General features: G+C 36.7%; 1 protein-coding gene across 6 annotated transcripts in view; it reads left to right on the plus strand.

The window, feature by feature from the left end:
* Dgkb (diacylglycerol kinase beta) overlaps positions 1-25,391 on the plus strand; it is a 549,587-nt gene that overhangs the window by 510,605 nt on the left and 13,591 nt on the right. For all 6 annotated transcript variants that reach the window (XM_048337833.1, XM_048337834.1, XM_048337835.1 and 3 more), the window contains 2 exons: positions 16,891-17,011; positions 18,224-18,284. In XM_048337833.1, the coding sequence (XP_048193790.1) occupies positions 16,891-17,011; positions 18,224-18,284 (182 nt within the window). The remainder of the gene's footprint in view (positions 1-16,890; positions 17,012-18,223; positions 18,285-25,391) is intronic.

The following is a 25,391-nucleotide window of genomic DNA, read 5'->3' on the forward strand; positions in this document are numbered from 1 at the left end:
TGAAATTTGCATTTTATGGTTCTCAAGAACAATAATGAAGTTGAATATAACAAAAAAAAGATTGCTATAAGATGACATCAAATAAAATATTTAACTAGGGCCAAGAATCCTCCACCAAAATCCATACTATTAGCTGTGGTTTATAAAATCATATGCTCATGCTCTTGCTTGCATTACTATGTCTATAATACCTTAACCGGCATGCTCCTGGCAATTTTTGCTACAGCCACATTGAATGACTTCTAGGATATTTGAAGCTACAGGTGTGGCTCACTATCTGTTGTGTACTTGCATATGCTTGTTCACCGGAGTGAGTCTCAGATTCCTCAAGCTGAGCTGTACATATGCCTTCTTTGAGGAAATTATCTTTTAAGACTGGTCAACTTCCCTTCCTACAAATTATCCAGCACTTTCTCTATCCTTGTCATAAATCCTGTCAGCATTTTCAATTGTGTTTTAATTAAGCATTTGCCTATATGGTTGCTATTTATGATCAGTCCCTAAGATGCATCCCATATGCTTAATTCATGTCCTAGCTAGTACATGTTTTTACTATGTTCATTATTATTATTAAATTGTTAGGGTTATATGTTAGAAATGATCTTAGTAACACTATTGAGTTGTTTTTGCTGGGTATTGGTGGCCAAGCCTGTACTCTTAGCTACTCAGGAGGCTGAGATCTGATTTGCGCTTCAAAGTAGTATAGAAAGATTCATGAGACTTTATTTAAATTAATTAACTATGTTATTATTACAGAGGTGATATACAGAGGTATTACAATTCCATGATCAGGTAATGAGTACATTTCCCTTCATACAGTGTCTTCTGTTCTCTGACTCTCTCTTTCAGTCCCCTTCTCTCATCTCCATCCACAACTTGCATTGTTCTTTCACCTGTATCCAGTGAGTTCCACTGCTAAATTTTTACACCATATTCCCCTTGAGTTCTCTTACCTCCAATTAAACACCAAGTAGTCAGAAGCCTAACTGTGGCTCAGGCATTAGATTAATAGCCTTGAGCAAGAAAGCTCAAGGACAGAGCTGAGAGACCATGAATTCAAGCCCCAGGATGGGCACATCAGGTATTTCTCTTTTCCACACCTATTGAAGTGGACGAAGAACCAACTACACTCTTCCAGTAGTCACCAAGATATACTCACAGAAACAGATATGAAATTTTATAAGGCATTTTGAACTCCATTATCCCATTGGAACTCACCTCTTCACACTTCCCATAGCATCCTGATAGTTTCTGGCATCCCTCTGCTTAGGATTGTGCAGCACAGGCTCTGTAAAGTTTGGGAAAATAACATGCACTTAGACTAGTACATCAATGGGGATGTCTAATTATGCAATATAAAAATCGCACACCATATGCACACATAGACCTCTGAAACTCTTCTGTTTGTGTCCTAGCTGGCCAGCTTCTATTTAAATATTTTAATGCTAACTATTTTGAAATATTTCAGTATATATATTTTACACACATATGGATACAGGTATTTATGATACTTTGAAATAAAGGAAGACGAGAATGAGAAGAAACCAAATTTGCCTTATTGTACTGTTGATTTTGTTGCTTATTATTTGCTGCAGATAAATTTTTTATTGGTCAATCAAATTCTATGAAAAATTTCAGCAATTTGTGTGTGTGTGTGTGTGTGTGTTTGTGTGTGTTTGAACTTAGGTAAAGGAAAACCTTAGAGAGAGAGAAGAATAAATGATGGAAGTCTTTTAGAAATTTTGGATGCTGTTCTTTTTTATACTAGCCTACAAGCAGAGATTATTCGCACATCTGTTGATTTTTTTTCACGTTGCACACATTTGCACCTTTTTTTTTAAATGTTGACTGAATCGCTTAATTGTAGACAAGCATTCATTTTAATGTAAATCTTACAGTATTACATGAGTGAATGTATGAAAATAGCTTGGAACAGTTTAAATCGGGAAGAATTCTGCTGTGATCATAATGTGCCTCTTCAGCATTAAAATAAACTTGCAACATATGCTGAAAACATGGGTAATAAGTAAGTGCCTCTTGCATGGTGACTTATCTGGAGGAAAAATCATTTAATAAAATTGCAAATCCATAAAATACTTGTGGCCATGTGATGATATAATTAGTTTTTTATCAGTAAATTAAGTACCTGGCTAGTTATTCTTCAAAGAAAGAACTTTTAAGTTAAAGAAACCCTGGTTTTTAATTTATTTTTTAAATTTTACTTTTATCTTTAAATATTTGTACAAAGGAGTTGCCATTCAACAAAATATTGTATTTTGAATCTTGATCAGTGTCACCTATTTTATCACTCTCTTCCATACTTTCCCTTCCCACTCCTTCCCTCAATTTTCACTGTAATGTAGACTAAGCATGGCATTGTATAACTGGAACCTCCAAGTTGTAAAAATGATACCAAACCTTAATCCGTTTTTGAAATATCTGAAAACACAAACTGTACAGAGGTCAGTTATCTAAGGTTTTGCTGTATTGCTTCAAACTTGCTATTAAATTAAGATAGCCAATAATGTGGCAAAATTGGTTTTAATCTTTAGTCAATAAAAATACCAATAGTAGGAGTTTAAAACTGATAAAATGGCTACATACTTCAAGATTTTTATTTTATGGTACTGACTTTTGAATTCAGAACTTTGTGTGTTTACCAGATCTAATCCTTTTCAGACTGGTCCAGACTGTAATATTCCTGTTCAGGTTCTCTGCCATAACTGAGATAATACCATGCCTGGATTTTTCCATTGAGATAAGAATCTCAGTTTGTGCCAGAGCTTCCCTAGAACTTTGATTTTCTCATTCTTCAACTCCTATGAACCTAAGATTGCAGACATGAGCCATTAGTGCCTGACCCCTTGATAAGATTTTATTAATCAATGGCAAATACCCAAAGAATCTATCAGTATAATTAAGATATAAAAAGTATTTGTGTTATCATAGAAAGAACCCCTGACTTGTGTGCTGTAAAACTGTGAAAAAATAACTTACCTTCTTTGACATTTTTCTCCATCTACAAAATTGTATCAGTAAGGAGTGGCTTGAGATACAAAGTGAGTAATAATAATAATAATAATAATAATAATAATTCAGCTAACACTGGCTTAAGCATAGTTCATAGGTAATACGGTCTTAAATTAAACATAAAAAGTAGAAGAAACCAAACAAAGCTAAGGAAAAATGATTACCACACAAAAGACAATCAATCCATTATCTTTCATCAAAATGAACACATTTGCCACTTAGTTAAATTTGTTTCTTAAATCTGCAACCATTTTTCCTTAACTAGTATTCATTGTAAACTAAGTTTAAAGGTGAACCTTTTTTTAGAGACCCTTAAAAAAGACTATCAGTAAAGCTTCAAGTGTACTTAATTCAATGCATTATTACTAATTCAATATATGCTTATTGATTGTCTACTCTGTGCCAAGTTGTCCATTTAGGGATCTAAAAACAAAACAAGCCCCAAAGCAACATAGTATATGATTGTCACCCTTAAAGATTGCAAGTTGATTTGGAAATAATATCCATATTAATATTATATCCCTCTTATTAAAATGTCACATAGATAGGTCGATTCTCCAAGCAGTCATCTCTGTGGAGAGCTCTGTATGAAAGTCCTGCACAGACCATTGTACCAGCACATCCAAAATAACACTTGCTCTGCTTTTGCTTTTCCCACTTACTTTCCACCCAGCTTTTCCTTCTTTGGTGGCTCACAAACTTGAATCTGGGCATAAGTGGCACTGTCAGCTCTGTTCCCAGACTGGCTTTATCTCCTTGTCATTTTTCATCAGGTCAAACCCTAATTGACCATTCTGCTTCCTCATTTCTTTGCAGTCTATTTGTGGTGTCTATTCTCTGCTCACCTCCAAATTTATATATTGGTATTAAAACCCAAAAGGTGATGGCATTGAAAGTAGGGCCTTTGGTCATGAGGACAGAGCCATCATATATGAATCCCATCTTCTTATTCCATCCAGACAGGTCTCTCACCCACTCTACCCTGTGAGATTATAGAATTAAATCTAATAATTTCCATGTTCAACTTAGAAATATTAACTGCCACAGCTATGTTTGGAAAATACAGGGGCAATCCAAGCCTCCAGTCAAGTTTAGTAAGGCTTCTCATGACTGAGCATGGACAAGTTGTTATTCCTAACTCTTGAATTTCCCTAAATGCCAAGCCATCCTTACTCTTCCACCCACCATCCACATCTTACAGAGTTAAATATCCTCCATATTTGGAAACAGTACATTAACTTTTAAAAAAAAGAACAGGTCAGTTCTGTAAGGTTTTTCATAATCTGATTTTAATTAGGAAGTATACTTCTCTCACTTACTTTGCTCACATCTTGGTATACATGGAACTAAACGTGGCCACAGCTACCCTGCCCATAATCTCATATACTTCAGATGTAAAGATGTCCAGGAGGATAGTAGCTCATAGCTAGCTAGAGATCTCAAATAATAAGCCAGGCATGAAGACACTGAATCTAACCCTGCAGGATGTGTCAAATAGGGATATTCCAGTTGTGCCTCCAGGTTCACAGTTAGCCTAATCCCATCCCATCTCCCTTGCAGAGGGCTAATCTGCTTAATGTATTTCCCTTTGCCTTCATAGGGAAGATGTTCATATTTTGGTTATCTGTGTGGCATCTCAGTTAATTGCATTTCACAATTACCTAACCCAAATGACTTCTTAGATTATCCCATTTTTTTGAAATTCTATTTTATCAGCTGTAAGTAGTTGTATGAAGTAGTTAAAATTTCACAAATCAGTTTATAATGTATCTTGATCAATGTTACCCACTTTGTCATTCTCCCCCATCCTGTTCAAACCAACCCCTCCCCTCATTTTTCTTAATTTCATAGGATACACATTGAGTATTGTGCCTTTATTCTCCTCCTCCCATTAAGGGCTGGAGGTATAACTCAAGACAGCATGCCATTTTTAAATATATTGTTCTTTTGTTCTATTCATTCTGCATCCCCTTGCTTCTTCAATATTTGTAGTCACATGTCTTCTTCCATCTGAGTCACTCTACCCTTAATTAGTTTACCTCCAACATTTTTCTAAACTATTCTCAAGGAAATGTTGATCCATCAAAAGTGTAGCATTCACAGAATTCATAATTGCATTACTTATGTATAAAGTATATTTAGTCTGGGGAATAAAGAAAGAAAATAAGCAAGAAAATTACTGTGGGATTGATTGAAACAAGAGGTTTAATCACAAGGTAATGTTAGTTCCATTCCTCTTTTAGAGATAAGATAAGTTGGTCCCAGAAATATGAAACAACTTGCCTGAGATTACCCTTAAAACTCAAGTAAAAGTTAGGACTTCAAATGGGAACTTCAGTGATCTACTTCAGCTTAGTGTCTTTCCACTTGCATCTGTCATTCAGTATGTTTGGACAAATACACTGCTCTTACAAGTTTAGCCTGTCCTTTCCTATGACCTGCCAGACTTACAGCCGCAACATTGAGGCCTCTGACTCCTATTCCTTAATAGCTAATATCCACTCCAACTGTCCAGCTGCACTTACTAATTGTGAAATATTATATCTCCTTTACATCAGTCAGTACCATCATAGTAGCCATTTACACCTGAGCAAGGAATTGTTAGTGATTTCATTTTCTAAACAGTTTTGCCATGGGCAGAAAGTCAGATAGGCTTATGCCTATTTTTAAAAGATTTCCCTAAACTAAGTTTACTACTTCTGTAATAAATGTCACTGTGTGTGTGTGTGTGTGTGTGTGTGTGTGTGTGTGTGTGTTTGTGAGATAGGTGTCTTGTGGGATCTTCTTGTTTTAAAATTGAGGGGGCAGGAGAGTGATAGAAATGTTGACTTTCTGTTTACAACTGTTGCTATGGCTATAAAGTCTTTTCATCTTTAATCCAGGAGGCTGGTGCATTTAACCAACCTCTACAGAACTGTGGTAAGCTAACATGTCAGCCTCCAAGAAAGGTAAACTTCTGAGTGATTTATACCTTGACAGCTAGTGTACATTTCCCTAATGAATATTACTCTTCTTGCCTCTGTTTTCCTGTGACCTGCTTTCTAATACTTTCTTGCTGCTCTTATTTCCTGGAATCAGGAAAATATTCCTTTTTATTGATGACTCATGAAGATTCTTTTCACTTTCAACTCAAATTGACACTCCTGTATTAATCTATTTAGTTCCAAGTGCTAGTTTCTATCATTTATTGAGGGAATAATGGAGAGAATAGAAGAGATTTGGTGATCAGCTCTGAAACTTTCCTGAATAATTCAATTCTTTGACCTAAACTGAATGTACTTTGAGCCCAAAGAGATGAATCTATCAGTTCAATATCAGTCCAGTCTCATTTTGGGAGGCAGATTGGTCTACTTAGAATTGGTGACATTCATTTGATGGCTTATAGGGGAGATCAATTATGACCTATATATAAAATATTTGCTCAGTAACTTTTCATTGGATGGATGCATGTGATGACCAATGAGAAATCACTAGAAAGTATTCTTTCAAGTGTGTATCTTAGCTAAACAATTCCTATTTGAGAAATAGACCTTTTTAATAACATTTTCCCAGTGAAATTGATACTTTTTCTCCATTTTTATCTCTGAGTTAAAAGAGAATAATAGGAAGGTTCTCCACAAGGGCTTTAAACTAGCTAATAAAAGTGGTGATCTGTCCAAACACATTAAAATTCTATTTTCCTTTACAAGTGTTTGCTGCAGATGACCCCCACTGATCTTAAATATATTTCTGTATCTGTAACTGAATAGAGGTTTTCCGTACAGCATGTTCTAATGGCACTCTGGCCTTTAGCCAACAAGGCACTGAATAAGGCTATTTTTAAAATACAGAAACTGGGAACAGCTGCAGCAACCAAATTTGATAAAAACAGAGAGGAACTTTGCTTCTCTTTTTTTTAACGATTTGTCCAAGTTTAGTCTTCTCTCATAGAAGTGCTTTTGTTCTGTTGTATGAAGGCTACAAAACCATTACAGCAAAGCCCTTTTAAACAAGTAACTTTTCAATGAATATGACTAAATAGAATGATTTTACTTTGTACCAAGGGTATCCACGCCATAGTATTTTTAAAGTATTTTTAAGGGATAGATCTTCTATATAATGAGGTAAAAGAAGAATTTGATGCACTGGGCAAAGTTCCTAATGGAAAATGAGGTTTGAGTTGCCCACAATACAGCCCCAAAAGCAAGTCCTGGAAAAGAAAGATAAAGCATTAGAAATCTGAATGTTTGTACTCAAATTTATTTTATGTTTCTAGATGTTGCTAAGGGTGAAGAGACTTCAGTGCTGTGGTTCTGCTTTTGACATCATTAACAGTCATGAATATTGCTCTATTTTCTAGAAGCTGGATTCATATTTCAGTGCAATTGTTTTTGTAAAGATAAAAGGACATGCCTTGTAAAATGTGAAAGTAAACTTTCTCCCAGACACTTTTGGGGGTGGCTTCTCTGAACCTCTCAACATGTCTATATACAAAAGCTTATTCTAGATTAGTTTTCAATTCTATCCATTTGGAGACTTATGGAACATGACTGATACACAAAGCTCATGAGGTGAAGGGTGTTGTACAGCAGTGGGGTACACCTTTCTTCTCAGAAACTTCAGATGGCAAATGGATTTTTCTACTAACTTTTTAAATGAGTTGACCAAGGATTCTGTGGGTTTTTTTAACAACTATTTACAAATGGAATTGATTATCAAATCCTATTTAAATAAAACTATTTATGTCAGCACTAACTCAATTTAGTAATGCAGAACAAGAGCATATTTTTTTACAGTAGGCATAGGCCATGAAATTAAATTACCTGACTGCACAAGAAAGAGGTAAAAGGGTAAAGACTATATGCAAAAGAGAAGAATTTGAGTGTCTTCTAAGCTTCTACTACCTTGCTAACAAGCAGCCTATTAGATCGGATGGTCCATCTGTCCACAATCTGTTATAAGCTTTCAAACAAATGAAAAACAGTAAATAAAGAACAAATTCAGTAGATTCTTCCCTGACCACAATAATTCTTCCCTAGAGGCATTAATGAGTGAGGAACGGCTGGCTTTTAAAAGTTGAAACACTGTTAATATGAAGTAAACTTGGTGTTTGAGTCTATATCACTCCTACAATAACAACAAAACTCTTTCAGCACACAAACTTTCACAGCAGAAACCACTATAGTCCCATTGGGCAAAGCCATGATTCACAGGATTTCGTCCTAGGTGTATAATATTTGTATGTAAGTAAAATAGGTCAAATATTAACAGCTCTGTCATACATGGAAATATCTGGCAGAAGATATCATTGCTCATCCTCTTTAATTTTTAGTATTCGGTTTATGAATTCCAGAATAGCATATATTCATTGTTTTCACATTCCACTGAACCTAAACTAAACAATGGCTAGAAATAGTTCATTTTATTCTATATTTCAACAGTTGTTCTTCATAGTGGTTAAGGAAATGGACTGAAAGAATTATTGGCGCTATTCCTTTGCTAAATTAGATTTTAAGTTGGATTTGTTTTGTCTTCTTTTCAAGCTGCTTTAACTACTTGACTGTCAGGAAAGGAAGGGTTAGACTTTCCCTGATCACTTCAGCCACCCCTGGCATCAGTTTTAGGGTAGAGATCCCCACCCCCCAGGAGCTATTCACAGTTTGCTGACATCAGCTCTCATTCATGAGCACTTGTTTTGTTCAGTGATGGCACTAATAGGAGGAGACATGAGAAGTAGCTGGGTTTATAGAAGAGGGCAGAGGAGGCAATGTTCAGGGAAAACATTCCCACACACACTAACGGCTCATTCACACAGAAAACAAGTGAAGGCCTTCAGTGCCTCCACAAAGACTGGAGACAGCAAGTTGACTCAAGGACCTAGAAGCAGCAGTGTTCAAATTCACCATTTGCTTCTCCTCAGAATCTCTTCTCTTACGTTTATGTCTTTCTAATACGATCAGCGTAGAAGGGGGAAGGGTGGCTTGTAGGGAGGGAGGCTGTGGGAAATCTTTCCACTGGTTTTTTTCTGGGCCTTGTGAATGATTTCTTTTGGTCTTATGTCCCATGGTGAGGGTCATCTTTTCAACTACACATATAAAGTGATTTTCAGGGTCTGATCTGCTCTCATCCCAAAGGAGACATTGTTGACAGTATGCTGTACTGTGAATTCTGGTCTTCTTTTTAGTTACATTTAGAGAAATTCAGAATTTTAGAATGAAAGCCCTCCCCCCAAAAAAAGTTATAGCCAACTCTGGCTGATTATTTAAAAAAAAAAGATGGCTTTCAAAGATAGGAAAGTCCTTTTTGAAAACCAGGTTATAGGGACACCACACTACCACACGCCCACACACACAAACAACCATTCTTTTTTTTCATTTCAGTAGGTAGTAGGATATACCATGCAAGTTGCTTTTCCAGATAACATTAGACATTTTATACAGAAGTCTATTTTTTGTCGGTCCTGAGGCTTGAATCTCTAGGCCTAGGCACTGTCCTTGAGATCTTTAGCAAGGCAAGCCTCTTCCACTTGAGCCACAGCACTTCCAGTTTTCTGGTGGTCAATTGGAGATAAGAGCCTCATGGAATTCCCAGCCACCGGCGCTGAGCCAAAGTCTATTTGTGGTTTTTTTTTTTTTTTTTTCAAATTTTTATTATCAAACTGATGTACAGAGAGGTTACAGTTTCATATGTTAGGCATTGGATACATTTCTTGTACTGTTTGTTACCTTGTCCCTCATACCCCCCTTCCCCCTCCCCCTTACACTTCCCCCCCCTGAGGTGTTCAGTTCACTTACATCAAACAGTTTTGCAAGTATTGCTTTTGTAGTTGTTTTCTTTTTTTACCCTGTGTCTCTCAATTTTGGTATTCCCTTTCAAAAATCACAGTAATGCCACCAGCACAACAATGTTCATCGCAGCACAATTTGTCATAGCGAGAATCTGGAACCAACCCAGATGCCCCTCAGTAGAGGAATGGATCAGGAAAATGTGGTACACATACACAATGGAATTTTATGCCTCTATCAGAAAGAATGACATTGTCCCATTTGTACGGAAATGGAAGGACTTGGAAAAAATTATACTAAGTGAAGTGAGCCAGACCCAAAGAAACATGGACTCTATGGTCTCCCTTATTGGGAATAATTAGTACAGGTTTAGGCAAGTCATAGCAGAGCATCACAAGGCCCAATAGCTATACCCTTATGAACACATAAGATGATGCTAAGTGAAATGAACTCCATGTTATGGAGACAATTATTATATCACAGTTGTAACTACTTTCTACGTCCCATGTGTATCTGTAGCTTCTATTATTGATGATGTTCTTGTATCACCTTCCTGTGGTTCTACCTAAACTATCTCTGTAATCTTATCTGAGTATATTGGAAACCGTGTATACTGTGTTTTGTTTTTTTTAGTTTAAACATTTTAGACATTTAGGGTAGACGTCTTTCCAAAAAAAGTATTTCCCTTGTTTTAGCTTTCTTATGGCATTTCTTCAGGTGATGATTCACATATGACCTGGAGTAGTCATTATAAATAGGAGTAGTACTGTAAATTTTCTTTTCACATCTGAAACAATTAGAGACAGTATTGTTAGCAGCACTAATAGAAGGTGGGTAGTAATGATAGATAGATAGATACATAGATAGATAATAGAGTTGTTTTTTTTGCTGGTGTCAGTATGTACAATATCATGGAATTTGGTGTTGAGCATGTCTAGTTGAATTTCAATTATATGTGAATTTTTTTTCAATTATAAGTTCCTCATTAATTCAATGAGAACAATCCCAGCCTGAAATTACTGCAGTTAGTCTTAAAGAAGAAAGTACCTATAAAACTCTTAGTAAGTATGCAAAATATACATGAACACTTTCTATTCCATTTCCTTTGCGTGGCATGTTCCTTAAGGTATACAAAGCCTGATTTTATGTTTATATGTACATTGAGATGATCATGATGGGACATGGAGGCAGAGGTAGGAGGATCTTAATTTCAAGGCCAACTAAAGCAAAACTAAAACAAAAAGCAAAAGAAAACAAAGAAACAAAAAGGTTTGGGGACATCACTCAAGGATTCTAGCACTTGCCTATGAACGCCAAGCTCTATCTAGTTTAATCTCCAACAGCACACACCAAGTTTATTCTGGATCAGAAGACATATGTCAACTTATTCCTAGCAAGGTACAATTCCATAGCTAGCCTGTTCTTAACTGTGGCCAACAAGTTTTACTAAATCGTGATACAATTAGTAACTTACGATGTTTACCAAATGCTCCTGCTGAGTGGAAGATGGCCCTCCACATGTTCTCCCATGGAGGGACAGCACGTTGCTGGACACTACACAGAAAAGATTTGTCCTGCTCCTCTCCAACCCTCCCTCCCTGCCTGGGGACACACTCTTCTATGAAATGCTACAGCCCACACTCAGTCTGTGTTTGCAATGCATCTTCTTCTGTTCCCTCACATATGGCAGTCTGAAACAATTATATAATGAGACATGTTATCAGGGCAAAACTGTCAAAATGAAGAAACGAAGCTATGAATAAATATTACCCACTTATTAGCTTGGCTGCTCCTAGGTTTTCTAATCTATCTGTACCCCTGACTTTCTGAACCTACACTCCTAACCCCGATTCCTTGTGTAACTAAATAATGTGGCACCAAAATGATTTACAAAATCAAAGGCAGGGTTGGTAGAGTGGTTCAGTGGCAAAGCACCTTCCTAGCATTAGTCACGACCTTGTTTGCAACCCCAGCCCCTCCAATATAAAAACAACAACGTATTTAAAAAAATCAACAGTAAATTCCATTCTAAATAAGGGTCCTCACCATCTTAGTTAAATGTCCCTTTAGCCATTCTGATAAAATTGGTAGATACAGTTGATTTAGTATTATATGTATTTCCTTATTAATAACATTAAAAATATATTTAAGTGCCAGTAATTATTAAAATTTCAAAATAAAAATAAGCATATATAACACTTAAGTACTACGTACATAAAAATTCTTAAGTTTGAGTAAAATAAAATTGTAATTATTATAAGGTAGCAATTAATGAAGATATTTTAATAAGGTAAATGGTGAAAACAGCTATATTTTTGCTGAATCCCAAAGAAAAATCCAAAAAAATTAATGAAGTGTTCAGTACCAATCCTAGGTATTACTTCTGTGTGGACTGAATTTATATTTGAGAGTAATACTTAGTTTCAATCACATGTTAGAAATAATAAAAGTTCTGTTTCTTCTCATTTAGATTTACTGACAATCTAGTAAAAAGTCTGATTCATATATGACCCAGCATTGATAATTAATTTTTCCCCCTTTGGAAGCATTGCCTGGCAGAATTTTGTTTAAATACAAAAATACCTAACTTGAAAGTTTCTCTTCTCCCATACCCCCATGGAGGCATTTGAATGGATGCTCACTCCTTTGGGTGCCTGTTCTTTTCTCCTTCAATTGAACAAAACAAGATCTGTGTCCAAAATAGATGCACACACCATTACATCTTGTGGTCAGGACTTCTCAATGCATCGTGCATGACTCTGGGAGGTCGAGCAGCCATTTCACATCCAGACCCGCATGTCTCCTTGATACTTTCACCCCTCTCTCTTTACCCTAATGCTTAAGACATCCAAAGCTAAAGCTGGGTGCTGGTGGTTCATGCCTGTAATCCTAGCTACTCAGAAGGCTGAGATCTGAGGATCACAGTTCAAAGCCATCTGAGACAGGCAAGTCTATGAGACTCCAATTAACCACCAGAAAATCAGAGTGGTGCTGTGGTTAAAGTGATAGAGTGCTCACCTTGAGTTGAAGAGCTCAGGGACAGTGCAAAAGCAACAATATAACAAAAAAATGAATTTAAAGCACTCTTAATTCATTTTGAAACAGAGCCATTTGGAACTTTACTGTTTTAACAAATGGATTGTGGGAGATCTCTTGACATGACTGTGTGGTGGCTGAAAACAGCTGCTCTGCCACATGGACACTTACATTAGAGCTTGGACACTGTGATGCCATTTTTTAACACCACTGCAGAATTTAAGTAAAATCTGTGTGTGTGTGTGTGTGTGTGTGTGTGTGTGTGTGTGTGCGCGCGCGCGCATATGCCTGTACTAAAGCTTAAACTCTAGGCATCATGCTCTCATTCAGCTTTATCCATTGGCTAGCACTCTACCATTTGAGCTATACTTTCACTTCCAACTATTTATTGGTTAATTAGAGGTAAAAGTCTCCTCAGTGTTTCTGCTTGGGCTGGCTTGAAACAATGAATCACAGATTTCATGCTCTTGAGTAGCTTGGATTACAGGCATGAGCCAACAGAGCCTAGGTTGCTTTTTTGTTTGTTTTTTTGTTTGTTTGTTTGTTTTCATCTAAAACAGTAGAGTTTAGACTTTGAGATACATGTGATTGATATCACAGATCCTCCATTCTGCCACTATAATGCAAAGCACACATAGACAAACTTTTATAAAAGAATGTTTCTCTGAATCTATAAGATTTACTTTGAATTTAGTTTAATTTGAGTTTCAGGTAATTTTCATGTCAGAGTACTACTCACATTTTACTTAACTTTATTAAAAAAAGTCTTAATTCATAAACTATACAAAATACATAGTGGAGTGTGTTTGGTCCACAGAGCTATAGTTTGCTATTCTTAATGTGTGTGTGTGTTTGTGAGTGTGTGTGTGTATGTGTGTGTGTATACCACTACCAAGGACTGAACTCAGGGCTCATGCTCTTGTTCCACTTGCTCACATACAACCTGTGCTCTACCCCTGGGGCTACACTTCAAATCTTGAGTTTTGTTGGTTAATTGAAGTTAGAGTTTCACAGATTTTTTTGTGCCAAAGCTCACTTTGAACCTCCATCCCCAAGTCTCAGCTTCCTGGGTAGCAAGGATTATAAGCTAATACCAATCATGCCTGCTCATTACTCCTATTCTTAAGTATATCAATAGGCCTCTTGTAACTCAATTAAGTACATTAATATGCTTGGATAGGATATTGCTAAATAAAAGTTAGCAAAAATATGAAATAAAGAAGTTTTTGGTATTTTCAGAGAATACTACATGCAAAAACTGTTCAAAAATATATAGATAAGCTGGTTACAATAATTCACACTTAGCTCACTGGGGAGGCTGAGATCTGAGGGTACTGATTTGAAGCCAGCCTGGGCAGAAATGTCCATGAGAACTCTTATCTCCATTTAACCACCAAAACTTAATAAGTGAAGTTGTGACCAGGATGATAGACTGTAAGTCTTGAGCAAAAAACCTAAGGGACAATGCCTAAACTGTGAGTTCAAGCTCCTGTATGACAAAAAGAAAGATAGATAGATAATAGAAATTCTTTGTCTGAAACTAATCAAGGTTGCAAAAACAGCACAAAGGAGGCATTGGTTGTTTACATGCTGTGGGAACAAATTTGCAAAGCACAAATTTAGAGCTTTTTTATTTTATTGATTATTAGTAATTGAGTTGATTTTCAGGGTATTTTTAAAGGGAGAAAAACAAAGATCAATTAAAAGAAGGAAAGAAAAGACTCAGAAGGAGGGTGGTAGACAGTAGCAATATGGTGTGGGTGTAGACAATTCCTGTAGTTCATGGAGAAGTTAGGGATCACAGATTCACTCTGTTCAGAGAAAGTGTTTCCTTTCTTACAGAACAGATCCCGGCAACAAGCCTTAGACCGTTACAAAAACTACAATGAAATCTCACCTATTTAGGAATCTGGCAGTACAAACCCACAACAGCATATGTACACTTCAAGTCTGTGGCTGTGCTGGTGTGGATGTTGTCTTATAAATATTATCAGGCACACATCTGGGGATTTAGTATTTGTCACAATGTCATTTTCTAGTTGACATATACCTAAGAAATGAGTATATTAACACCCAGGCTGCAGAGCCAAGCACATTTTAGTGCCGGCTACAGCTGAAAGAATATGTTTCTATTCCTTGTCCATCTGTTCTTGGCAACATAAATTTAAAGTAGAAACACAGAATAAGCTTCATGTGAAATAAGTCTTAATAAGGGCTAGTGTAGCAAAGTGTATGCTCTAAACAAGGACTTGGTGACATTTGATCTTGTAATGGAAAGATGTTTACCTGTATCAACCTCATGCTGCTGCTCTATTTTTTTAAATTCAAACATGTTTTCTATCATTCACTTAAAACTCTGAAGGCTTGGTCATACATTCTGTTTATATGTTTATATTAAATATTCCAGTGGTTATGATCTATGAGCATTAAAGTTTTAGGATTTTTTTGACCACATAGTTGAACTAGAGAAACTGAAATATTAACATTTCTGAATTCCACGATAAAATAATCTACTAGTGGGGAATGAGGGCTGTCTATAGAAAAGGTATTAGGTACAAGACCACATTGTCTATAACAGGTTTGTCTTCCACAATCAAACAATGCATAACTGTGCATTGTATGCTCCAGAGATTTTTAGATATTAAATTGACATCAGGGAGCTCGGAATATGGCCTAGTGGTAAGGGTGCTTGCCTCGTATACATGAATCCCTGGTTTCAATTCCTCAGCATCACATACATAGAAAAAGCCGGAAGTGGCATGGTGGCTCAAGTAGTAGAGTGCTAGCACTGAGCAAAAAGAAGTCAGGGACAGGGCTCAGGCCCTGAGTTCAAGCCCCACGACCTGCAAAAAGCAAAACAAAACATAAATGTTATAAGATGGGCATGAATGGTTTGCATCAGTAATACTAGCTTCTTGGGGTCCTCCAGAGACTTCCTTCCTTTCCTTTCTTCCTTCCCTCCTTCCTTCCTTTCTTTTTATCTTTCTTATCTTCCTTCCTTTTCCTTCCTTCCTTCCTTCCTTTTTTTCTTTCTTTCTTTCTCTATTTCTTTTTTGCCAGTCCTGGCAATTTAACTTGGGGATTTTGTGCTTCTGGCTTTTTGTGATTAATTGAAGTCTCATGAACTTTCCTGCCTGGACTGCCTTCTAACCAAGATCCTCAGATTTCAGCCTCCTGAGTAGCTAGGATTACAAGCATGAGCCACCAGCACCTAGAAATGTATCAGGAAAACATCTCAAGAAACTACTGTTGTCTCTTAAACTTCTACACAAAGTTATCTCTGATTATGGATAAGGCACTTGATGGTTTATCTAATATATAAAATAAGAAGCTTCAACTCTGTGATCCCTAAGGTCTCTCACTCTCAGGTAATTTAACAAAATCCTGTTTGACAGTGTCTCCTCATATTTTATCTGTAGAGATTAGATATATATTTGCTGCCAAATGTCTGATGTGGGATGTATTAATGTTCCATATATACATGTGGAATAACATCTAAGTGTGTTGATGTAAAAAAACTATTGGTATGGGTTTTTTGGGAAATTATTGGCTGACAATTTGTTCTTCCCACTTGTTTTAGAATACTTTGACAGCAAATCATTTTCCAGAGAACCTCAATGTTTAGCTAAAATGAGAGTTACAAGGGAAGGCCATCTTTTCATTGCTTTTAGCTGTCAAGACAGAAGTTTTCTAAACCAGATATTGTGGCTCATTTCTGTAATCCTGGCTAATCAGAAGGCTGAGATTTGGAGCAAGATTCAAAGTCAGACAACAAAAATGTTCTAGAGACTCAGAAGTTAATCTCCAACTAATTAATTTGCAGACTAATGTCCAATTAATCAGCAAAAAACCAGTCTGATGTCATGGATCAGGTGGTAGAGCACCAGATGTGAGCAAGCTGAGTGAGCATGAGACCCTGAGTTTAAGCCCTGAAATTGAAGGGAGAATAGAAAAGAGAGATAGAGGCTTTGCTTGTAATGGGGCTTGTAATATCCCATGGCATTAACATGTGGGCATATGCATGTACACTGTAACCAGCAGGGAATTTGTTTTCTTTCAGACTTGAGTGACCAGCTTCTGGAAGTGGTTGGCTTGGAAGGAGCCATGGAGATGGGTCAGATCTACACAGGCCTGAAAAGTGCTGGCCGGCGGCTGGCTCAGTGCTCTTCAGTAGTCATCAGGTAGTTCTTTCTCTGTAATTAACAAGGACTGGGGAGGAACAACATGACTTAACTGCAAACTAGTTTAAACTCTGTAGAATGCTGATAGGAACACGTGTCCTATTTTTGCTTCACATAACCAATGATCAGTATTTACACATTCCAAAATCATGGACATGGGCAGATTTTACCAAGTACTGGTTAGCCATTTCCCTATCACAATGTGTGCACTGTGATTCTCTCTTGGTGACAACCACAGCTATGGTGAGTCTCCAAAGCTAAGATGTATATTCATCCCTCCTATATTTATTCAGTCATTTTGTTTCCAGAAGCACCAAAGTATGTACTGGGCATATTCTCTAAAGAAAAAAAAACTATTGATGCACTATGAACTTAATTTTTTGCATAAACTAATACAGTGTAGTTTTTGTCTTGAATCATTCTTTGGTGAAATTTTTTCATACATTAAATTTCAAACTTTCCACGGATTCCCCACTTGCCAATATTTTATCTGTAAGGAAAAAAAAATTAAATTGAATCTGAGGTGAAACTACAATGGGCACACAATGATGTCACTTATTGGAAAGTATTGATTCTTGGAAAGCTGAAACATGGACTTCTTTTCTTCACATTTGGTGTGTGTGTGTGTGTGTGTGTGTGTGTGTGTGTGTGTGTGTGTGTGTATGTGATAATACTAAGGCTTTACCTCAGGGCCTGTGCTCTGTTCCTAGCCTTTTTTTTTGCTCAAGGCGAGTGTTCTACCACTTGAGCCTCACATCCACATCCAACTTTTTGGTGGTGGGTAATTGGAGATAACTATTTCATGGGCTTTCTTGCCAAGGTTGACTTCAAACCGGGATCCTTAGATCTCAGTCTCCTCATTATCTAGAATTACCAGCGTGAGCCATGGATATCCAGCTCTTATCTCCAAGTTTGTAACACAAGGGGCATGGACACCCAAGGGGTCTCCTTTGGGTATATGAATTCTACCTGTGTCCTTGAATATAAACCTTGACTTTTTTGTGTGGCTTTCTGAAATTTTTTAGCATTTCCTGTGACCCAGTTATGTTTTAGGGTATTTATTAACAGTGAGTGAATAGCTCCTTTTCTGAGAAGCCTAGCAAAATCACACAGTTGTCTTTCCTGATTACCTCTTTTGTCTATAAGTCTGTTAGATAATCTAATAGATTAAAAGGTTTAGTATTAGAGCTAACATTGAACTGTTTCCCCTAGGACTAGCAAGTCCCTGCCCATGCAGATAGATGGAGAGCCCTGGATGCAGACCCCATGCACGGTGAGTGGCAAGTTGCTGGATATTATGTCATTGAGCCTTTGCTTTCCAAGCATCAGATATCCCTTCAACTAAGTGATCATATCATTTAATCCTTTGTCTTGACTTCTTCCAGACTTTCATTTATTTCCTTATTTATGTATTAAAGCCATTGAGCTTACATTTTAGATAGTCTCTGTTCTTAATAGTTATTATTATGGGGAGATTGTAACGCATAGGGTAGACATGGTGGATGAAGGACAGCTCATGTACAGAAACCAAAGGCAAATTGGGAGAGATGAGAGAGAATGATGAAAGAAGTGACACTGACTTAGATGCATTGTATTTATAAACTGGCATATTAAATTGAAATCCCTTTGTACAATGATTTGAAGACAGTTAAAAAATTGAAAGACTAAAATAAATATAATTTATAGTTAAATATTTACTGTATATATATATATTTTATTAAAAAACAGAAATTGGGGCTGGGGATATGGCCTAGTGGCAAGAGTGCTTGCCTCGTATACATGAGGCCCTGGGTTCGATTCCTCAGCACCACATATACAGAAAATGGCCAGAAGTGGCGCTGTGGCTCAAGTGGCAGAGTGCTAGCCTTGAGCAAAAAAGAAGCCAGGGACAGTGCTCAGGCCCTGAGTTCACGGCCTAGGACTGGCCAAAAAAAAAAAAGCTACAGAAAAAAAACAGAAATTGCTGACAAAATGTTAGAATTTGATTTAAATGCAATAGGAAGCTACTGGAGGATTGTACATCTATTGTACATTTTTGAAGATCACATTGCTGCTTTGTGGAGCATGGTTTGTGCTGGAGAAAGATCTGCTTGTGATCGGGCAAGAATGGTGGCAGAGAAGGAAAAGGGAAGAAGATGGGTTTGAACAAAGTTCTGAATTGTGGAAAAGGCAAAATCTACTACTGAGCCTACTGCTGAGTTCTATTGAGGTAGAGGATGGTAGATATAGGGAAGAGGTGAGTAAACATGGGCTCTTACTCATGAATGATAGTGCCACTTAGTAATTATGACTGGGAATGAAACTAGTATAAAAAAAGCTGGGGAGAGCCTTAATCTTGAACACTGCAGTGTGCTTATGTAGATCAGGCTTATTGTGTTTATGTAATATTTTATTATTTTATGTAATATTTTATGATTTCTCTCACCCAAAAGCAATTAATAGAAAGCAGTTGAATCATCCTGTATTTACAGTTTTACAACAGTTACTAAGTTAATAAAAATAAGTTTAGCCATGCAACATGTTAATAAATATTTTTAAGCAAATCTTACTTCTAGAGAAATGTGTATTAAAGTGGTTCTGGAAAAGCTAATGTTGAGCCTGAACTCTAGAGTCTATATTTCCCTTTCAAAGTTCTTCTTTCCCAGTTCTTTGTCCTGAGTACGTGGAACATAGACCATCCTGGTTATCCATGTGTTCATCTAATGATAAGGAGAACAGCTTGGGGTAAAGCGTAGAGAGAATAGAATGACAAGGAAGGGAGGATATAGTCTAAGTCACATTTTATTTGTGTCTGTGATACCCACCACCCACTTTCTCCTATTTCTTCCAGCTGATGGGTTCTCATTAAAGTTTTGTTAAATAACGCAACTACACAAAGCCTCAGGGATCTCAAATTCAATATTACCATAGAAGATTAATCATCTGGTTTGTTCCTTCTCTTTTTCAAATAATGACCTATTTTTATGTGCCAGATCGGCATTATTATACACCCAGTGTTTCCTAAGATATCCCCTTTTTGTAACCCCAAATCCAATGAAGACATTTACTTAATGACATCTCCCAGTGCAGGAAACTACTTTATTTTGTCTTTGCTTTTCTGTTACAACTACCCTAGGCTTAGTCAATTATGTTTCTCCCTCACATCTGCAAAAGCTGCCTTAAGCCAGGTACCAATGACTTAGACCTATAATCCTAACTACTAAGGAGGCTGAGACTGTGTATTGTGGTAAAAAGCTATCCTGGGCAGGAAACCCCATGGGTCACTTATCTCCAATTAACCAGCAAAATGTCAGAACTGGAGCTGTGGCTCAAAAAGTAGAGTGCCAGCTTTGAGCATAAAAGCTAAGGGACAACACCAAGACTCTACTTTCAAGCCCCAATACAAGCATACATGTATACACACACACATGCACACACACACACACACACACACACACACACAGCTGCTGCTTTCTCAACTCCAATTTTACTCTAGCTAAATCAGTCGGGAACATTTCAACTATAAAAAAAAATTAAGGTCACCCAGAAACTTTCCAATCAAAATCTTCTCAGATTGGTACTTGACTCAGATAATTCAAGTTTTCTGATTTGTTTTTCCAGCTTCAACTCTTACTTTTTTTCATCTACTTTTGTTTTTCATCCAAGCAATGCTCACCTGCTTTTCTGTTGAGTAGCATAAATCATCTCTTGAATCTCAGTCCCTAGTCTTCTTAACCATAAAGTCTTCTCTGAGAAGTGCCCCTCTATTGTTCCATCATTTCCTATACCCAAGCAACTTGCTGGTTTAACCACAGTATTCTACAGCTTAATCAAAGCCCTGAAAGCAATGCATTGATTTGTATATTTTATTGCTCGTATCTGTAAGGTCACAAAGGTCATGAACTATGATTCTGGTTATATATAGAACTCTGTCTCCGAAGATATGTAGAACTGTGCCTCACACATAATTTGATTGCCAATACCAAGTTCATTTTGAATTTATGAATTTCTTAAATACTTGTGGGTAGTATAACATTTTGAAAAATGCTTTCTACTAAACATTTCTTCACTGAACATAATGTAGTTTGGCTAGCAATCCATTCACATATTTTTATATATAAATACATGGAAGCAGTGTTTCGAGTTATCTTTATTCATTATATTCTAGAAGCAAGGAATTTGAATGTATCAGGGAAGATATACTTCCACAACCTCCAAAGATGTAATCCTTCTGTTTCTTGATTCCATACAACTAAACTTCTGAGGGCTACTTCCTTTTGCATTGTCGATTACATATGTATTTGACATTCTATAGCTTGTGTTCTGTTCTTTGAAATATTACTACCTATGTATTAGTTATTACTTGTGAAACTTTGATGAAAAGTAATGCCAAGTAAGCTATAATGCAAATCACTCTGATGCATTTGTCTGCCTTTAAGGTGGAGAGGAATAGCTGGGTGTTAGTGGCTCACACCAGTATTCTCCTATCTAATCAGGAGGTTGAGATCTGAGCAGTGTGGTTTGAAGCCAGCCCCAGTAGGAAAGTCCATGAGAATCCCATTTCCAATTAACCACCAAAAAGCTAGAAGTGGAGTTGTGGCTCATGTGGTAAAGTATCAGCTTTGAGCAAAGCAGACAAACAAAAGCATAAGGCTTGGAGTTCAAGTCTCAGTACCAGAGGGAGAATACTATCTAGAACTCCTGAAAATTCTTTCCAAGTTATAAAACATAGGAAAGAAGTCATGAGCTATTCATAAGCTAAATATGATCACAGGTAAAATATGAAGGCTCATCATCATGGTGATAAGGCAAGGTAACTTCCTTCAGGAAAGCATTGAATCAGGCATATTATTTCCCTATATCTTGTTATAGTCCTTTCTTGACATGATACTTCCAGACCCTGAACCTGTTTTCTCAATGTTTAATACCTCCAACAAACCCTAAAGCCTTGCCAATCCCTTCCAAACCTGATAGTCTTATTACCTGAGTATTGGTGATTGATCCCTTATATTCCTGGGGCAAGCCCTTTATCATCTGAAGAGCCATGACTCCTGTTGCCCCCCATTTCCATTGCACCATTTGAATGTCATTTTCCTTGCTGGTTCTGACATCCACTTTATGTGGATGCAGAGTAAAGGAGGTAAGCTACTGCTTACATCCTCCTCCAGAAAGAATGCATCTGTTTATTTTTCCCTAGCCTCTACTGATACCTTAATTTTATCTACTTTTTGGATATTGTGAGCATATATCAATCATTAAAATGATGACATTTCCATACATTCATAAATGTACTGTATCATATTTTCTGCCTCTATTCATCACTCTCACTTGTGTTCATAAACTCTAGCACAACCTTAATATGCAAATTCTTCTTATCAAAAGAAAAGTGGGACCTACTAAATGTTGTATGTTTTGTATTTCAATTATTTTAAAAACTATAAATTCTGTTGAATGCCATGTTTGCCAATCCTGGGGCTTGGATTCAGCTCCTGAGCACTGTTCCTGGCTTCTTGTTGCTCGAGGCTAGCTCTACCACTTGAGCCACAGCGCCACCTCTGGCTTTTTCTGTGTATGCGGTGCTGAGGAATCGAGCCCATGCATACAAGTCAAGCACTCTACAGCTAGGCCATATTCCTGGCACAGGAAGATCGTTGTTGAAAGCTAGGTCTGACAAAAGTTTGAGATAATATCTGAAAAACACAAACTAAACGCAAAAGGACTGAGGATACTTTTCTAGTGGCAGAGCACTTGCCCAACAAGCATATCTCCCTGATCCAACCTAAGCATAGCTGAAAAAGTATTAATTTCAATGTTATTAAAATTTTAATCATTTAATCTTAGGCTATTAAGATTGAGTATGAAATATTTGATAAATTTAAGCTTTTCTAGATTTATCAATTGAGTGTAAAGTAGATAATGGATAATGGACTTCTTAAGACATTTGAAATGCCTGAAGATGTTGTCAAGAATCAAGAAAATAATGCCCAGTAGTTATTAAGTAAATATGTATTAAAGCTTTCCTTTCGATATGTTCACATTCATTGTTTATGTAACTACCACAAAAATCCTGAAAAGTAAAAAAAAAGTTATTATAATTCCCATATCATACATTAAAATGTAAAAAAAAAAAAAGAGAAACTGGCCAGAAAAGCCAAGTAAGTAGCAGAAGCAGGATATTGGGCTCCCTTAAATAGCTTTGTTGCCATATGCAGTTGCTCAGAGCCTCAGTGTATCTCTAATGTTAGTGATGAATTGAAGACGGGCATTTATACAAAGAATTCAGTCTTTTACCCACTGATTTATATATTTCATCTTTATTTGATGTATTATGTTACACTTCTCGAAGTAGCCAAAGTCAACCCATCATCTTGCTGCCAGAATTATTACAGAACAGCACATACTACCCTCACGTCCAGGTGTAGTGCCTTATCTCACTTAACACTATTCAAGATCCTGCTCCTGACATGTAATTTGACTCTCACAGCTGGCACCAGTCTGCCATGCTCCTTTGGGGCCAATTCCCAGAGGATTGCTCCAGATACAACTTCCTTCTCTGCTGCACCTAAAATTCTCATTCTCTTTTATGGTTTAGAAACAGATCCATTCTCTCATCTGTGGCAAACCAGCCACACCTTCTTCCGTCAGGTCTCTGAGGCAAATGTTTTGTATTTCTTTCATCTACTCTTGCCTATGCTTTATTATCCTCAGAAAATTCTACTTAATCTTCGCTTTTACTCAGATTTTGAGAATTATTCTATCTTGTCAGTATACATACATATAATACACACATATGTATGTATATATATATTACTTTGAAATGTCTCTACATTATGAAAAAAATTAAAACCTCTCTTTTAGTGCCAAGCTTAAAAGCAATTTCCTCAAAAAGCCACTTAAACTCCCCATCTGTCTGAATATCTGCAGGGTCCTTTGTGAACTGGAGACTCTGGTGATATCTTTCTGGTCTCTCAATGTAGAACCTGTCCCTCGGTCCACATGGGCCTTCCAGCCACTTTGACAAAAGCTTGTTAAGACCCTCTTTTATTCCTCTGCATACGTAGTACAGGGTTGTTGACATACTATGGTTTCTATTGACAAATCCAGTCATTTGAATCAGTGTTTCCAACATGTGATATGGCTGTTTTGAGAAACAGGATCTTTTTCTTTGTCTTTAGTATCCAGCAGTTTGAGGTTTATGAGCCTCAGCATGGATTTCTTTGAGCTCATCCTGTTTTAGTACGATGGAGTTTTACAAATCTGTAGATTTATATTTTCCCAAATCAGGATATTTTCAGCTATGATAGCTTCAGATATTGCTTTGTATAGAACTCTTTCTTCTTTAAAACTTTGATATGTGCATATATATATATATTAGAAACTACTTCATACATGATTTTATGTTTTTTCATGGATTTTTCTTGTTCACTTCTTAATCCCGCTTTATTCTCCCTATTACTTAGATTGATGAAAATATTTTCATTTGTATGTTCATTGATTTTTTTACATTCTCTTCTACAGGCCATACACTTAATTTTTTTGTTGATTATGTTTTTGTAAAGGTTCAATTGGTTCTTCTTTCAGCATTCTCTGTTTTGCACATGACATGCTCTTTATTTTGTGAGTGTCTTCCTTTATTTCTTAGATCTTGGTGGCAATGGGGATTTAATCCTTACTGGTTGATTTCAGTCTTGATTTTTTTTTTCATATCATCTCAGATTTTGCCTTGTTGGCTATTTTTTTCTCCATGAGCATTTTTGAGATTTTTTTCATGGCTTCTTTTTTATGTTAAGAAATTTTGGATTGTGGCTGAATATTTTGAATACCAGACTCTAAGACTTTTGTAGCTTTTTCATACCTATGAGAAATACTGATGGCATTGTAGATTCATTTTGTCAGGTAATTGACTTGATTAAGTTCTAGTCATAAATACTACATGTCTTCAGTGAGTTGTGCTTCCTGTACTAGCTCAGGTTTCATTGTTTCTCTGCCAGTACTGGGGCTTGAACTAAGGGCCTCTCTATCTCACTTAGCTTTTTCAATCAAGGTTGAAAATGGAGCCACACCTTCATTCCCTTAGCTCAGTTGTCAAAGTCTTTATAATATTATCGTGGTTTGTTTGACATGTAAAAGATCCATAGACTTATCTTGATACCTTCTGATAAACTGTCCTCTAATTCAGCTCTCACAATAACTATTATGCCTTTTAAAGTGAAACTCATATTTCCTCAAGCTCAAGGGTTAACTAAGGGAATTCTAAATGACTTTATGAAATAACTGCCAGAAGCCCCTCTTGCCCATGATCTCCCTGACTTTTTTTTTTTTTTTTTTTTTTGGCCAGTCCTGGGGCTTGGACTCAGGGCCTGAGCACTGTCCCTGGCTTCTTTTTGCTCAAGGCTAGCAC

Source organism: Perognathus longimembris, chromosome 2 (assembly GCF_023159225.1).
Source record: "Perognathus longimembris pacificus isolate PPM17 chromosome 2, ASM2315922v1, whole genome shotgun sequence".
In the NCBI taxonomy this organism is placed as follows: Eukaryota; Metazoa; Chordata; class Mammalia; order Rodentia; family Heteromyidae; genus Perognathus; species Perognathus longimembris.